Source organism: Sphaeramia orbicularis, chromosome 14 (assembly GCF_902148855.1).
Source record: "Sphaeramia orbicularis chromosome 14, fSphaOr1.1, whole genome shotgun sequence".
Lineage (NCBI taxonomy): Eukaryota > Metazoa > Chordata > Actinopteri > Kurtiformes > Apogonidae > Sphaeramia > Sphaeramia orbicularis.
In genome coordinates this window covers 38,015,536-38,031,725 of record NC_043970.1, presented here as the reverse complement: position 1 = coordinate 38,031,725, position 16,190 = coordinate 38,015,536, and the positions used below count along the sequence as shown (strand labels likewise).

The 16,190-nt window shown below is 37.7% G+C and overlaps 1 protein-coding gene across 2 annotated transcripts in view; it reads right to left on the bottom strand.

The window, feature by feature from the left end:
• Positions 1–15,959, bottom strand: part of opcml (opioid binding protein/cell adhesion molecule-like) — a 1,247,413-nt gene extending 1,231,454 nt beyond the window's left edge. For both annotated transcript variants that reach the window (XM_030154013.1, XM_030154014.1), the window contains exon 1: positions 15,633–15,959. In XM_030154013.1, coding sequence (XP_030009873.1) covers positions 15,633–15,693 — 61 coding nt within the window. In that variant the 5' untranslated portion in view covers positions 15,694–15,959. The remainder of the gene's footprint in view (positions 1–15,632) is intronic.
• Positions 15,960–16,190: the final 231 nt, after the last annotated feature.

Here is a 16,190-nt window from a genome sequence, read left to right as displayed (position 1 = left end):
TTATCACGGTTATCATTATTATCGTGGTATTGTTGAAATATGCTCAAAATGTTCAAAAAGTACTTATAAGCACACTAAAATAATGTAACCAAGTTGTATTTTGAAAAAAAAAAACAAAAAATAAAAAAATAAAAACAATAAAATAACAGGCACAATGTACTTTCTGTGGCAGAAACATTCAAATATTAACATGTAAACATCAAACATACAAATGTGCATTAAAGATGGCACCTTATGGCCAGAGATATCTGCATTAGGGGTGAGAATTGGTACGATTTTATCAGTATCAACACAAATGTCGATTCTGTTTACCAATCCAATTCCTTATCAATTCTCCTATCAATTCCTGAGTGTTTTTTGAGTGGAAAAACAAGGAGTTGGACAGGTCATAGTGGAACTTGTTTGACCATTTACATATCAAGTTTTTTAGTTCTCTAAGTGCGGGAATTAAACACGGTTATCATGATAATTAGAACTTAAAAGGTAATACTAACCATCGGAAATTTTACCGCGGTTTATTGTTATACCAGTAATCATTACATCCCTATTGCATACACTACTAAAAATATTAACACACTAATGAAATAAATACAGTTAAAAACAAGTGGTTCCTGGCACAACAAACCCCGCCCCTCGCACGTATTGTAACTTATTTTGGCATCGATCCAGCTGATGTCATCAAGTCTATGCATGTGCTGATGTCAGCATATCAATTGCCTCTCTATATGTGTCAAGTTTGAAGTAAATTGAAACAAAACTGATATTTTTATGGACATTTGAAATTTTGTCCATTGTATGAAAATGGGAGGAGAAAAAAGATTTTAAAAATTAATAAAAAATGTGAACTTTGACCTACTTTTCCCAAAATGTCACCTCATCTATTCTGGGTACTGGCAATCTATGAACCCAATTTGGTATGAATTCAACCAAAAGTTTTGTTGCTACAGACATGTGAATTTTCACCCATTATAAGTAAAAGGGAAAAAAAATTAAAAAAAAAAAAAAAATCATAAAAAATGTGAACTTTCACCTACTTTTCCCAAAATGTAACCACATACATTCTGGGTCGCTGAAAATCTATAAACCCAATTTGGTATAAATTCAACCAGTAGTTTTGCTGTTAGAGTGTGAACAAACAAACAAACCGAACCAAAAACCATATCCCTTGCCTCCGCTTTGAGGGGCGGAGTAACATCTTCAGTAAATGTTGATACGAACAGCGCAACACAATGTATTCTGCCATAATAACATTCATTGTGCAAAAGTCTGAGGCAGTGTTTAGCTTTGTTGTGTTTGCAGGGTTGTAATGAGTGTATGTCATTATTTCTATCAAGAAACATGGAGGAAATATGTGCACAGTATTGACAAAAAAAAAAAAAAAATCAGTTTTCAGTATGAACTCAATTTGGATTCAGTACATCTTCAGCTCTCTTCATCAACTGTCCAGGTGATTTCTTAAATAATGTGTTATATTCAACACCTTCATAATGCACCAAAAGATTTTATGGTCTTTTATCCTTTTTTCTGTCTAGACGACTCCATACAGCTTCTACTATATTCTTTATTTTTTCTGAGATGTATGTATGATCGCACATGCTTTTCTGAGTGTTGCAGTCATATATTTATGTAGGAACTGGAATATACAGCAAGTATGTAAACAGTCTAAGAAACAAAAATGCAAAAAAAAGTGTTAATATCGTGCATATATTTCTTGTTAGAAGTATGTGTTTATTTTGTTATTTTACTTTTATGCAGAGCTTTGTATTTCATATGCAAACCTTTTTCTGTAGGTCACAGTGCAGTGCAGTTACACACTGTTTGTATATTTCACTTTTAAATAACCATTCAAACAAATTATTCACTAAAAATAACTGATTATTAAGAATCCATTCTACTTCAAATCTGTTTCATATTTACCGTTGCAGAAAAAGGGGAACTCTTTCGACATACCTGGATTAGCAGCTATTTACAAATGTGTCATTCTATGTAGGAGTTGAATGACTTAAAGTGAAATTAAAACTTGAAATTAATCTACTGTGGCAGAAGGTATTACTATCATTATACTGCATATACAATATTAATAAATAAATACATGACTGATCTAGTTGTCTAGTGAGTAGGTATGTATATGCACATTTTTTTCTTTCTTCATAACCATTTTGCTACATGTGCACATTAAAAGTCCAATTTTTTACAGCTAAAGCTAAAAGGCATTTAACCGTCACCATTTAAGCTGCAGAGGCAAAAAGCAATTGCTCCTTAATGATACTAAATTAAATCAAAATTAGCTGATCAAGTCATTTCTTGTGACATTAATTAGAAATCTGAGGGTTTTTATAGGTATTTTGTATCAAAGTAAACCACCACAAACACCATTCAGCAATTTGTCGAAATTGGTCTGAACCAGCATGTTACGACACAAGGATCATTAAGTGTTTGTCATAATTGCTCTTTTCCCAGACTAATGGAAAAGCAATGGTCTTACAGGTCAGTGTTATGTAAGCTATGACAGCCTCATTTTATGTTTTTTTTTTTTTTTTGTTTTTTTTTTTTAAACACAGGCAAACTGCCAAACAGATATTTGGTCTCCCAGAGCTAAGAGAATTTTCATCCTGCAGAAGACATAATATAGATTTCATCCAAACAACTAAATTTGGTATGTTCTTCACCACCACCCCCTGCCACATGTGTTCTTGGACAGCTTAATTTTCTGATGCAAATTAAACTCTTGGAAGTTCCCAAACCCATCAAATCTCAAATAGTACAGGGTCCCTTCCCCTGTTCTTTGCAGATGTTACAAAAAGCTTTTACCAGCTCCGAGTCCTTACAGTTTGTGTACATCAAGACCATGCATTTCACAGTGACAGTCCAATTAATTCCCTGCCCAAAAAAGGAAAAAAGGTTAAAAAAAAAAAAAAAAAAAAAAAAGGTAAACAAAGCATGGGTAGAGATGTATGTTCCTGCATGACACACAACCCTGCCCATACAAATGCTTTCCTGCATTCTCCAACAGTATTTTAACCCTAGTTCCGGGGGAAAAGTTTGAGTTGTTTAAAGGTGCCGTATGTAGGATTGTGGCCAAAACTGGTACTGCAATCACATTCAAAATACTGCAGAGCGTGGTATCGTCTCCGCCTCCCCCCAGACTAGGGGTTGCCAGATCCAGCATGAGCTTCTACTACTAGAGTTTCCACTAATCCTTGACACTACACCATAAATTTCATATAAAAAAAAATCGTCACCAGACTTATTCTACATAAGTATAATATAGAATAGGACAAACATCCTGGCCACCCAAATGAAAGTTTCACTTTTACCTCCACAAAGTACAAGCGGCACAGATTGCTACTGTACACCCCCCTCAACCCCACCCCCCCGATCACGGATAGCTACCGCCCCCCCCCCCCAAACCAAACCACAGACAGCAGACGCCCGAACCCCGCCCCCCGTTTCGGATCACGGATCACTACCACACACACACACACCCCCAACCGAACCACGGATGGCGGGCTACCATTACCCGCCCCCCTTCAGATCACGGATCGCTACCATAGCCCCCCCCACCACCACCGAACCATGGACGGTGGACTCCCGGACTTCCAGCTGCAGCTCAGTGGGAACTGCCAACCTGGATGCTGAAAGGCTACTGACTGTGATTGGAAGACAGGTGATGGGCGGAGCCTCAGACCAAAACACACAGTGACAACATAAACATCATTTCGGGGGTGCCACTGAGCTTTTCAAATGCAAATATTCTGGCTGGACTACTACTGTCAGTGATATCAGTATTTGAAATGAACATGATTCCTTAAGGTCTGGTGACAATTGAGGCCATTTTATAATTACTTAGAACCAGTGACATGCAGTCAGAGGAGGCAGGGGAGGCAGAGCCTCCCATGTCAATCTTGAAAAGAAAAAAAACTTGACTATAAAATATAACAAATGTTGATCGTTGTCAGCTGGTATGTCCTATAAACTCATTTTCCGTTCGAATCCAATATTGTTATTATTATTATTATTTTTTTGTCAATTAGAATAGCAGAATTTCCGCATGCTCCGTTCAAATACAGGGAGGAGAGGCAGCGGTGTGCTGTGCCTCCAGGAGAACTGTCTCCTCCCCTCATGAACTCTGCTGGTACCCTATGAAAATATTGTGTTGCTGTCCCTCTGTATATCGCAGTTAAAATGCTTTCAAACACTCTGATTATATGCTCTATCCTTCCATCATCTGCATAACGTATGGAATGTATTTCCGTAATGTGTTTAGGCTCGCAGATTAATCATAAAACCGCAGTGAAAAAGTCACTAGGGGAGGCAAACAGTACCCCTGCCTCATGATAGATGGCGCCAGTGAGTCCACAGGTTCATGCGCTTATAATCGTCTACGTTCTTTTTTATACACTTTAATTCACCTCATCAAAAATGGAGGATTACATTTCTGAGCTGAGAATGGATGGATTTCATGTACAAATAAAGGTAATACCATAAACTTTTTTTTATTTTTAGTTTGAAATGGCTCTTTTTGAAGGTTTCCTGTTGAGTTCCTGCAAGTCTACCTATGCTGACTTGATGCAGAGCCCATATACCCAAGCCATTCCTTTTGCTCACTCTCTCTATTCCAGTTTCTCAGGCCACCATATATTTGTAGATCTGGCTCTGAAAGAGTCAGTGCCTCCCCAGCCATGAACCCCACTGCACGTCACTGCTTAGAACATAATTCCTACATACTGCACCTTTAATTATTAACTAGTCAGTAACCAACAGCATCTGTTACACATAGAAAATTCACATATTTGCATTAGTGTATTACCATAAAAGATGATATTGGATTTAAACTTATTTTAGATTCAGCAGTAGATTGATTCTTCCTCTTTAAACTGCTCTTCAAGCGGTGGCCAATTCTTCTCGAGTTTCTTAGCCAAGTTATATGCAAGTATAAACCAAGCCTTAGGCTGATATGAAGCCTGAGGCACATTATACAACTGGAAACATGACAGGAATGTTTTTGCACTGCAAAGGACATGCGGAAAGGTCTGTTTGTGAAAAAGCTAAGTATTTCAGGCACCAAAATAAAGCAGCATAAATGAAATGTTTGTTGAGTTGCAGCGCCAGAGAAACAAATGTTAGCCTTATGAAATCCATCAGGTCACAGTGAGGTCACATTACTATTGAACTGATATCATGTTGGGCTGACCTAGCCACATGCTAAACACAAACAGTAGATTCTTCGTTCAAAAGAATACTAATATATGCACTTTGGCCAAACACTTCTCCTTTTACAAGCCTAAGCTAAAAAAAAAAGGTGGTAGAAGCTTCAGTAATAGTCATTCATAGTCAGTGTTAGGAGTACTTAAGTAATGCATTACAGTAACAGATTACTTTTTTGCTGTAACGCAGTAGTGTAAGGCATTGCTAATCAATTTTCAGTTATTTTTCACTTGGTACAAGTTAAATAGCGCTTGTGTTACGACATACTTTCTGCCCATAATTTAATTCCTCAAATGAAAAAAAAAAACTTAAAAACAAAACAGTGAGACCTTAAAGAATCAAAAATGCAGCAGTAAAGTTCTATTTCCTGTTGGTGTTCAGCCAACGGGTGAAGATGGAAGAAGACAGTCCATTGTCCACACAGATGTATGCTCAGTACTAACCCTAACCCTGCTTTACAGAAGATAGTTAGCTTGTTAGCTAGTTAGCATGATCCCTGTGATCAGCAATGACAAGGTAAGCTAACGTTTCTATGACTAGTTAGAATTCTTTCTAGCGTCCTCGGCGCTGTGCCCTGTTTGAACGTGTAAAATTGTTGAAAAAAATGCAAGTGTTCCTGCTGGGATTCAAACATTGTAGACTATCGATTTACTTACTGAGCTATCCCTCCACTTGTATTTCTGCATGCAAATTTATGCGTCCCAGGGTGGGGGGGTGGGGTTCTACCGTGCACATGCCATTTATGACTAGAGCTTGTATGTAATTCAAAAGTAATACAGGAGTCATGTAACGCATTACAATTCAGAGACAGTAATATTGTAAGGTAAGGAATTACTTTTAAATAACAGTAACAAGTAATCAGTAATGGATTGCAGTTTGGAAGTAACTTGCACATCACTGAAAATAACAAGCAAAATGTTAGGATACTGTCGACAAATAATCCAAAGAAACAGTAAAGAGTGTATAAAATGTGATCTTTGTAACCCCTTTTCACTTGCATTTTTCATCCTGTGTCAGTTTTGCATCAATAATTGTCCCTAAATATTCATATCCATGTCCAACTTCACTGCAGTCAACCATGAATAACTACTTGTTTTGCGTTTTCTTGGTATTTTGCTGATGAAAACATGGATGACACTTAGAAAAGTCATCCACACATCCACGAAACCTTGCACTACTCGTACCACAGTCTGTGCAGTAACAAGTCATCTGTAATGCAGTGTTTTTCAACCTTTGGGTCGGGACCCCACGTGGGGTCACCTGGAATTCAAATGGGGTCACCTGACATTTCTAGTAATTGATAAATTAAAACTTACTAATAAAAATTTACATTATATAGCTTAATGTTGCCCAAAATAAATGTTTCTTTGCAGCACATTATAGCAAACTATTACACCATCAAAAACAAAGTAATTTTAGCAAATAAAAAGTCTCCATTTTGAATGTCTGGGGTCGCCTGAAATTTCTAATAATTTATTAAAAAAAAATAAAAAAAAATAAAACTACTAAAAAATTACATTATATAGCCTAAATGTTGCCTAAAATAAACATTTATTTGCAATATATTATAGCAAACTATTACATGATCAAAAAAAATTTTAATTTTAGCCACCCCCCCAAAAAAAGTCTCCATTTTGAATGTCTGGGGTCGCCTGAAATTTCTAGTAATTTATATTAAAAAAAAAAAAAAAAATCAAAAATTTACATTATATAGTCTAAATGTTGCCTAAAATTAACGTTTATTTGCAACATATTATAGCAAACTATTACATGATCAAAAAAAATTTAATTTTAGCCCCCCCCCAAAAAAAAGTCTCCGTTTTGAATGTCTGGGGTCGCTTGAAATTTCTTATAATTTATTTTTAAAAAATTAAAACTAATAAAAATTTACATTATATAGCCTAAATGTTGCCTAAAATTAACGTTTATTTGCAACATATTATAGCAAACTATTACATGATCCAAAAAAATTTAATTTTAGCCCCCCAAAAAAAGTCTCCGTTTTGAATGTCTGGGATTGCCTGAAATTTCTAACAATTAAAAAAAAATAAATTAAAAAATTAAAACTAACCGATAAAAATGTACATTATATAGCCTAAATGTTGCCTAAAATTAATGTTTTTTGGCAACATATTATAGCAAACTATTACATGATCCAAAAAAAATTGAATTTGAGCCCCCCAAAAAAAGTCTCTGTTGTGAATGTCTGGGGTCGCCTGAAATTTGTGACGTTAAAATGGGGTCACAAGTAGAAAAAGGTTGGGAATTACTGTTTTTTAGTTACTCTTTGTTTCACTTGTGCTTTGTTTGCTTATCTGTAATGAATTGCAAAGCATCCAATTATTTAGCATCTCATCATATTGCATTGTGTTAAATTGCATCACATTAAATTGTACTGCACTGCATTAGCCAATCGTGTCATCACATCGCTAGTTGCTTTGTGTGCATCTTTAACGTATTGGATCATTGGCAGCGCATCGAGATGTGTGCATCACATCGGTCTCAGTGATGGGGGGGTGCAGATCCTTTATGTCTGCAATGCCAACACACACCCATGCACAGTAAAGACCATCTCAACCACACCAAGTGCCACTTTCACATCGAAAGGTGGATAGAAAACTATAGTGTAAAGGTGCCCTTGAGCAAGGCATAGAAGCAGCTGCTGCTCAGTCAGGAGCTCTGTAAGACACTGCAGTATAGTGGGCAGCTCCCAGGTGTGAAGGTATGTACAGAATGTGTATGAATGTGAAGCAGGGCAGCACTGAAAAAGAACTTGCCTGCTCAGCAAAAGCCTCCGCTGGATGAAGAAAGAGGGAAAAAGAAACATAGGAGATAATGCTTGATATATTTAGCTGCATTATTCAGCACTAATGAGCTATGAGTTTTTTGTTCCACGTTCAAATTTACACAAATAAAGAAGGCAAACAATAATAAATGTACTCGAGTACATTAATCTTTCCTGCTGGGACTGGAGGCTCCTTCAGCACTACTTCTAGTATTGTAAAACAAACCTTTACTTGTGAAAAACCTGAAATACGTACGCCAACACTGGGATTTTCTCGATGGTATGGCATTTATTGTATATATTAAATGCTTAGGACAGTGGTTCCCAATCTTTTTTGGCTCGTGACCCCATTGTAACATCAAATTTCTGGCAACCCCAGACATTCAAAACGGAGCCTTCTTTTTTTTTTTCCTACAACTAAAATAGTTTGCTATACTATGTTGCAAATAAATGTTAATTTTAGACGACATTTAGTCTATATAATGTATATTATTATGGACGGAGGCAGAAAAACCAGGTGTAGATTACTGCAAAAAGTGAGAATTTTATTTTCCTTGGTCAGGATATGTACAGTCAGTCCAGCTTGGATTTACAAGGCTGACAATTAATACTGAACAAACAAGAACTCAAACTATGAATTATGAAAGAGCTGCAGCATCTGAAACCGACCACAATGAACATTGTCAGATCAACAGTACCACAGTGTTTCAGTTTCAGCTTCACAGTTTGTCATATTTTTTATGTATTGGGATTGTCTCTCAACTCACCATATATTTTTTAATATAATTTTTTTTATTATAGACAGACAGACAGATAGACAGATAGATAGATAGATACTTTATTCATCCCATAGGGAAATTTACAGGTTCCAGCAGTATCACAAACTTAAAAACAGCAATAGTAAAACACAATAGTAAAAAATACTTTAAATTCCACAAGGAGTCAGTACAAGAGAATGTTTAGAGTCTGTGCAATGAGTGAGTCTGTGCAAAGGGTTAATTACTACAAATTTGAATTCCAAGTGACCCCACGTGGGATCCCTACCCCAAGGTTGAAAAACACTGGCTTAGATGCTAATGATTCGGCTTCTTTTTTATGACTGATGTTCAAAGCATGAATGACTTCCACCCCAATGTTCTCCTCTGCAGTACAAACAGCAATTAAAACTAAAGTTGCTCTGATAGTTTCATCCAACATACCGCAGGCCATTTACATTCATCAATCACTGAATAATTGATGAAAATATTTGCAGTAAAGCTTGTTAATTTCATATACAATAATAGCAGGCTGAGCACACACCACCTTGGGCTATGTATGGTACTGAGACGAAGGCTTATGTCAACATATGCGAAAGAAAATAAGTCACGCTGAGCAGCAGATTGGGATGGTTTCTGTTTGCTTCTATCAGTTTTCATATTCACTTTGTTTTTTCCTTTTGGGTTTTTGGCAGTACACACAAAAGTTGTTCGTGGACGATAAAGCTGATGACTAAAACCCCCAATCCCAATTCACCCCGACCCCTTGGCCCTTGCAACTCCATCTCAAGGGGTAGGGGTTGAAACATTCCCCTATGAAATGAGACAACCCTTCGAGACCTGTTACATCAGCAGCAGTCATCGATGCCGCTACAAACAGATGCGGCAACTTTGTTTCTGAAAGTATTCGTCATGCCGTCAGCATCTGTAACCGTCTCTGTTCCATGGGTTTTGGTCATCTTTTTGCAGTTATCAACCGCAAACAGCAACAATGCGCTCTATAACACATTGAAACGGCATTAAACGGTCAATCAAATGATTAAGTTGTTTACGAAGAAAATGCGTACATTGATGTGTTTCTTTCATCACACTGCTGCACTTTTTTGTTGTGGTTACCTCTATCTTGCTGATGATTCGAACAGAATTATGGGAGATTTGTCATACCCCTGTGTTTGTAGTGTGGTCCTGAAAAATCTGCGTTTCGAGGGCAAAACAGTATAGGAAAATGAAAAAGATAAAAATGATAAAAAAAACAAGTAAAAACAAAGACGTGAAACTAAACCAAAAAACAGAAAACATAATCAAGCAAATTAATTGTATTTTAATGTAGAGTAGAAAATAAATTATTTACTTATTAATTATTAGAGCTTAATTGTAACCATCCAAAATTGCCCTACATACACATTCTTAAACCCATGCTAGCCTCTTCCCCTTAGCCCACAGGTGTTAAACATACGGCCCGGGGGCCAAAACCGGCCCACCAAAAGGTCCAATCCGGCCCGCGGGATGAATTTGTGAAATGCAAAAATTACACTTAAGATATTAACAATCAATGGTGTAAAAAAATCATTTTAATTCAGTTTCCACATACTGACCAATTAGATCTCAATTGGGTCAGACCAGTAAAATAGTATCATAATAACCTATAAATAAAGACAACGGCAGATTTTCTCTTTGTTTTAGTGTAAAAGAGTAAAATTACATGAAAATGTTTACATTAACAAACTATCCTTTGACTAAAAACGTGACTAATCTGAAAAAAATATGAGCATTCTGAAATGTTTTAAGAGAAGTAAATGTGACTTTACAAATATTCTGCCAGTTACTAAATGTTTTGTGTATTCGTAATAATAATGACAGTTGTAAAGCACATGTGTAAATGTAAATGATAAACTGATAAACTGAGGCACAATATTGTCAAAATTACATTTGTTTTTCTGAAGACATTTCAAGTTATTCATGTTATTCAGATTTTTAAGGAAACATTGTAGATGTAAAAATTATCATAATGTGATTTTACTTTTTTCATAGTTATTATTTTACTGGTCCAGCCCACTTGAGATCACATTGGGGTAACTGTGGCCCCTGAGCTAAAATGAGTTTGACACCCCTGCTTCTTTCCCTTCCGACTCATCCAGAATCAGGACACCCCTACCCCTTCACATGCTAAATGAAGGGGTAGGGGTTAGGGGTAGGGCCGAGGGGTGAAATGGGATTGAACCAATAAATATACTTGTCTTGCAGAATTTAGTCTCAAGAAAAGTTGTGTTTGAGATGTGGGTGATAATATATAAACTTGGTATTGTCAATCATCATGTCATAAGTTGGTGCATTGATATGTCATTATTATCTGTGTTTTTCTGTTCATTTTCTGCTCTTAGTAATGTATCAGCCGCATACTTATTTGCTTGCAGCACACATAATGATGGAGAACAGACAAGAGACAGAAGAGAACACTGGAATACATAAATATGCATTTCTTTTTGCCTTTTCAGCTTTGTAAGAAAAGTCCCAAAGGGCAGATTTGACATTAATAATAGCTTAAATAGACAAAGAATTTTTCTGATAATAGCGGATAGTGATAGAAGTTAAACGCTTCGGGATGAAGGGGGCACAATGAGACAATGTCACTAAAAGAGTATCAATCAAACCTTAACAAAATGATATGGAAATAGTAGATTTGTGTTAATGTCATTCAGCTGATTATGAAATGAATGTGACGGTATTCTATTATAGGATACTTCTTTTCTGTAAAATAAGCTCATATGGAGAATACTCAACTCACCTTGCAGTGGTTGTGTTCTCTGGCAGATAGGACGGCTTCCACAGAGCTGTCTCTACATCTAGACAGGTTCTATTCATTTAGTTGTATACGCTCAAACTTTGAGCAGTGTTTTCAATGCACATTGCTCTAAGCAACCCGAGTCTCCCTTGTCTGGCTGCAACCAGCCGTCGAGTGGTCATGCTGTCAGACAATAACAGATTTCAGTGCTGGTAATTCAACAGTATTGTCCTTTCTGAAAACAGATGCGGGGCTGTAGTATTACTGTACAGTTCGCAGCTTGTGTTCATGCAGTGAATAGCAAAATCTGAGGAAACATCTAAGAGGAAGTTAATGTATCTAGAGCTCGATCAATACTGGATTATTACATTTCTGATGAAAAACTCATGAACCGATTAATCCGCCAGTAGTGGAATATTAGCCACAATTGGAACCAAGTTCTACTAATATAGATCGCTAATAAACATCCAGTCAGCACCTATCACCTATATGTGGTATTTCTACTGTCAAATATTTAAAAATTACATAAACATTAGAGCACAGGTGTCAAAACACGCGGCCTGGGGGCCAAATCTGGCCCGCCAAAGGGTCCAATCCGGCCTGTGAAATGAATTTGTGAAATGCAAAAATTACACTGAAGATATTAACAGTCAGTGGTGTCAAAATCATTTTAATTCAGGTTCCACATACAGACACATACAGTCCAATTAGATTTCAAGTGGGTCTGAACCAGTAAAATATTATCATAATAACCTATAAATAATGACAACCCGAAATTTTCTCTTTGTTTTTTGGTGTAAAAAAGTAAAATTATATGAAAATGTTTACATTACCAAGCTATACATTTACAAAAAATGTGAATAACCTGAACAAGTATGAACAAACGGAAATGTCTTAAGAAAAGTAAATGCAATTTTACCAATATTCTGCTAAGTGTTTTGTATAACTTTATAATGAACTCGTGTAAATGATAAACTGATAAACTGAGATATAATATTGTTAAAATTGCACTTGTTTTTCTTAAAACAAGTCCAGTTGTTCATATTATTCAGATTTTTAAGGAAACTTTGTACATGTAAACCTGATCATAATAGAATTTTCCTTTTTTTACTGTTATTATTTTACTGGTCCGGCCCACTGGAGATCAAATCGGGCTGAATGTGTCCCCCCAAACTAAAATGAGTTTGACACCCCTGCATTAGAGTGTTTAGAATAAATTCCAGCAATGGGCCTGGGGATTTATGCGACCACTAGAGGGAGTAGTGAGTCATGATGAGGGAAACTAACACCACAGGCCTTTGACCAAAGCATCAGGAAGTGACAAGATGAGATGAGAACCACTAAGAAACAACTTTTAGAGTAAAAGAAAAGACATGATATTAATAAAAGGTGTTGTTTTCACCACTGGACACAGCTGTAAAATGAACAGAATCGAGTTTGATGCTGAAATGGCAGCGTTTCTTCTACACAGGTGAGTTTGATTCTGAGGTTTATGAAGGTATAAATTAATTATGTGATGGTATTATTTTTGCTATGTTGCCGTTCAACAACGATTCACAAACAGAGTTGAGTTGTGGTTTTACTGTGGCTGTTTTTGGTCTAAAAACAGAGCTAAGCTAACAGAGATAAGCTAACAGAGGTATAATGTAAACTACCAGCCAATGCAGCACATGAAGATTGTAAGAGTGTTATTTTGAACGACTGCCAAAATAACTGTTTATGAGTTTTAGTTTGATGATAACATGATGATACCATAATACAGATGCATGTAAACAATGAGTGTATGGATACAAAGTGATTTGTTGGTGGTTTTGGTCCTAAGGGCGTTTTCAGACTGGGTATTCAGATCCATGCTCGACCTGGATATGATCACACCTTTCCCGCAGATGTTGCATTCAAAAGCTCGTACTGCGGCCTGTGCCCGAGAACAAGTGGGTGTTACAGGGCCGAAACAGTAGGTGGCAGTGTGGAAGGAATTCTGTAGTTATCCAACAAATGCAGAAGTGACAAACCCTTACGTCATCAACAGAGCGACCGTTCTGTTCACAGGTCATACTTGTCTATCTATTAGCCTGTTTGAGGCAAAGAGAAGAAGAGCGAACTTCGTTGTCCCTGATATATCACCGAGTGGTTTGGTCGATAAGGCGAGCCTGTGCCGCATGAATCCGAGGCTTTTCCAGGAGAAAACAAGAGCGCCGTCTATGGTCTGGCGGTGATTAGGTCACTTTTGTTGACTAAGTGGTGATTAGGTCACTTCCGGTCTCAGGTACAGATTGCTTTCGCACTGCAATGTACCGTAATGGAGTCCATGCAGTCCGTACCCGGGACTACCATCTCAGCTGGACTTGGGCACAGTACTCTCGCATGGAACATTTGCATTCACACTGATAAAATTAAGTGGACTTGGGGGTCCAATATACTCAGATATCCAGTGTGAAAACACCGTAAGCGTGTCCTGGAATTATGTTTTAAGAGGTTTACCTGTTATTTCCATTGTAAAAGTAAGTTTGCTAACACTGGTCAACCTAAAAACACTGCATCCAAGAACATTTCTGTCATTGTTTTACGATCAATATCCACAACAGAGCACTTATAAAGTATGTTCACAACCTCCCATTTCTCCTGAGTGTAAGCTCTTTCTACCTTAGCCACGTTCTCCACCTGAATGGGCAGTAGTGACATTACCAAGCCTGTAGAACCACGCTAGTGTTAGATTAATAGGCTAAATAGGCAAGGTGAAGAAAGCCATTGATCTCAGCCCGATTTAATGGAATACAACCTGCCAGATCCATCAGAGCTGCGATAACCATCAGCCACCACAGACAATTTGTTAAACTCCATCCAGGCTGGGATGACACTGCTCTGTCACTTATGATACAACTACCACGGCTGTTAACGCGATCCAACCCAGTGAAACCCTGATGTTTTGTAATGTAAGCAAAAACTCCCGAAACACAGATGATGTGTAGGCAAATTATGTTCCTCCAACACAAAGCAAATTATATAACAGTGCTGAGCAGGACTTTGTCAACTGTGGACAAATTAAAACATTCTCTTTCTACTCTGTTGTAGTTTGAGGAAAACTTAAAGTTTCGTCTTCAAAGTTCCTCAGACAACTTGGAACCAGAGACTGAGTTGGTGAAATAAAAAGGTAAAACGCGCACACCCATGCATCATATCACTTTCCTGTCAGGCTGCCGCACATAATCGCCTTCACATAATCCCTTTGAGGTGGGAAAACATATTTCTCTCACTTTAGGTGCTCGGGGCGTATTTGCATTTTCAGATGTCAGGCTCATTTAATGTAATTTCGGCAGACTTCCCCTGCGACTTCACAAGGAAGCCAGTCCACGTTTCATTGTCGGGGAGAACATTTGCACACGCTCAGAGCGAGCATTGTAGGAAGATAAAGGTTAAAGGGCAATGCTGGTATTCCATTTGTGCATCAATACACAACAGGATCCTCCTCTCCAGCAACACTTCTAGAACACTAGTGATAAAACATCCGAGTTTCCCGCTTCACTGATCAAAACATCTCGGTTCCCTACAACTACCTCATTATGAGAATAATCCTTCACTGTTATTGACATCTGCATGCATTCCCGGCGTTAACCGATCAATAGTTTGTTCAAATAGGAGCTGGTAATAATTGATTTTTATGTAAAGACTTGGTGATTATTTTATTGATGATCCTGCTCTGTACAAAACAGACAGCATTGTAGTTGTCCTTGCGTTTCTAATTCAGTCCAAGTAAAAGTGGAATTCACAAGAGCTTAGTGTCAAATTCCTAGACGCTGACACGTTGACAAGTATATAAGGCAGCAGGAACTTTTAATATTCCATTGTGGGATTAATCCGTGACAGAAGCAAACCGGCACTCGAAGCGTTTTCTTCGACACAGCAGGAAAAACTTGAAATCAACTTCTCATTTTTTTTTTTTTTTATTGAGTCCCGGTAAGCTTAACAAAGTCACAGTTGACAGATGATGTGCAGACAGTGGCAGTGTATACAGACATCTCTTATGCTCTGTGTTGTCACATGCTGTACAGAAAAAAGAATGTAAACATATAAAGAAGAAACAAGGGAACTGAAGAAATCTTACCTGGGAATACAAGCACAGCGAACACCCATGACAGGATGACGAAACATACCGAATTATACATGCTTCCCAAACAGTGCTGATTCTGATCTGCTTGTTTTTGTTTTATATAGACCCTCTTTTTCCTATCTTCCCACAACAGGGATTCAGAGAGAGATGCTCAATTTGTTTTGTTTTCTCCCCCTTTTTCTCTTGCTGTATGTCAGTTTGGGTGGCTTTTCATCCACACTAGCCGGTTTGTAGTGAAGATGCTTTAAATCCAGCGCAAGTAGTTGGCGGCACACACTCAGCACAGGCTCCTCTCGCAGTCGATCTCCCTCTCTTCCACGTACTACACCACACAGAGGGACCAGCACTCTGCAAGATTGGGGGGGAGAGGAGGGTGGAGGGAGGAGGGAGGGCAGCCTCCGCTCTGCTAAGATTGGCTGAAGCGTTTGTCAGTCACCCCTAAACAGTCCTGGCTCTGTTATTTTCTTCCCTTTTTTTTTGGCAGCTTCGAATCTTCAACCCTGCTTTCCCTTCTCTGCCCTCTGACAGAACTAGAGCAATAAAAAAAGATGG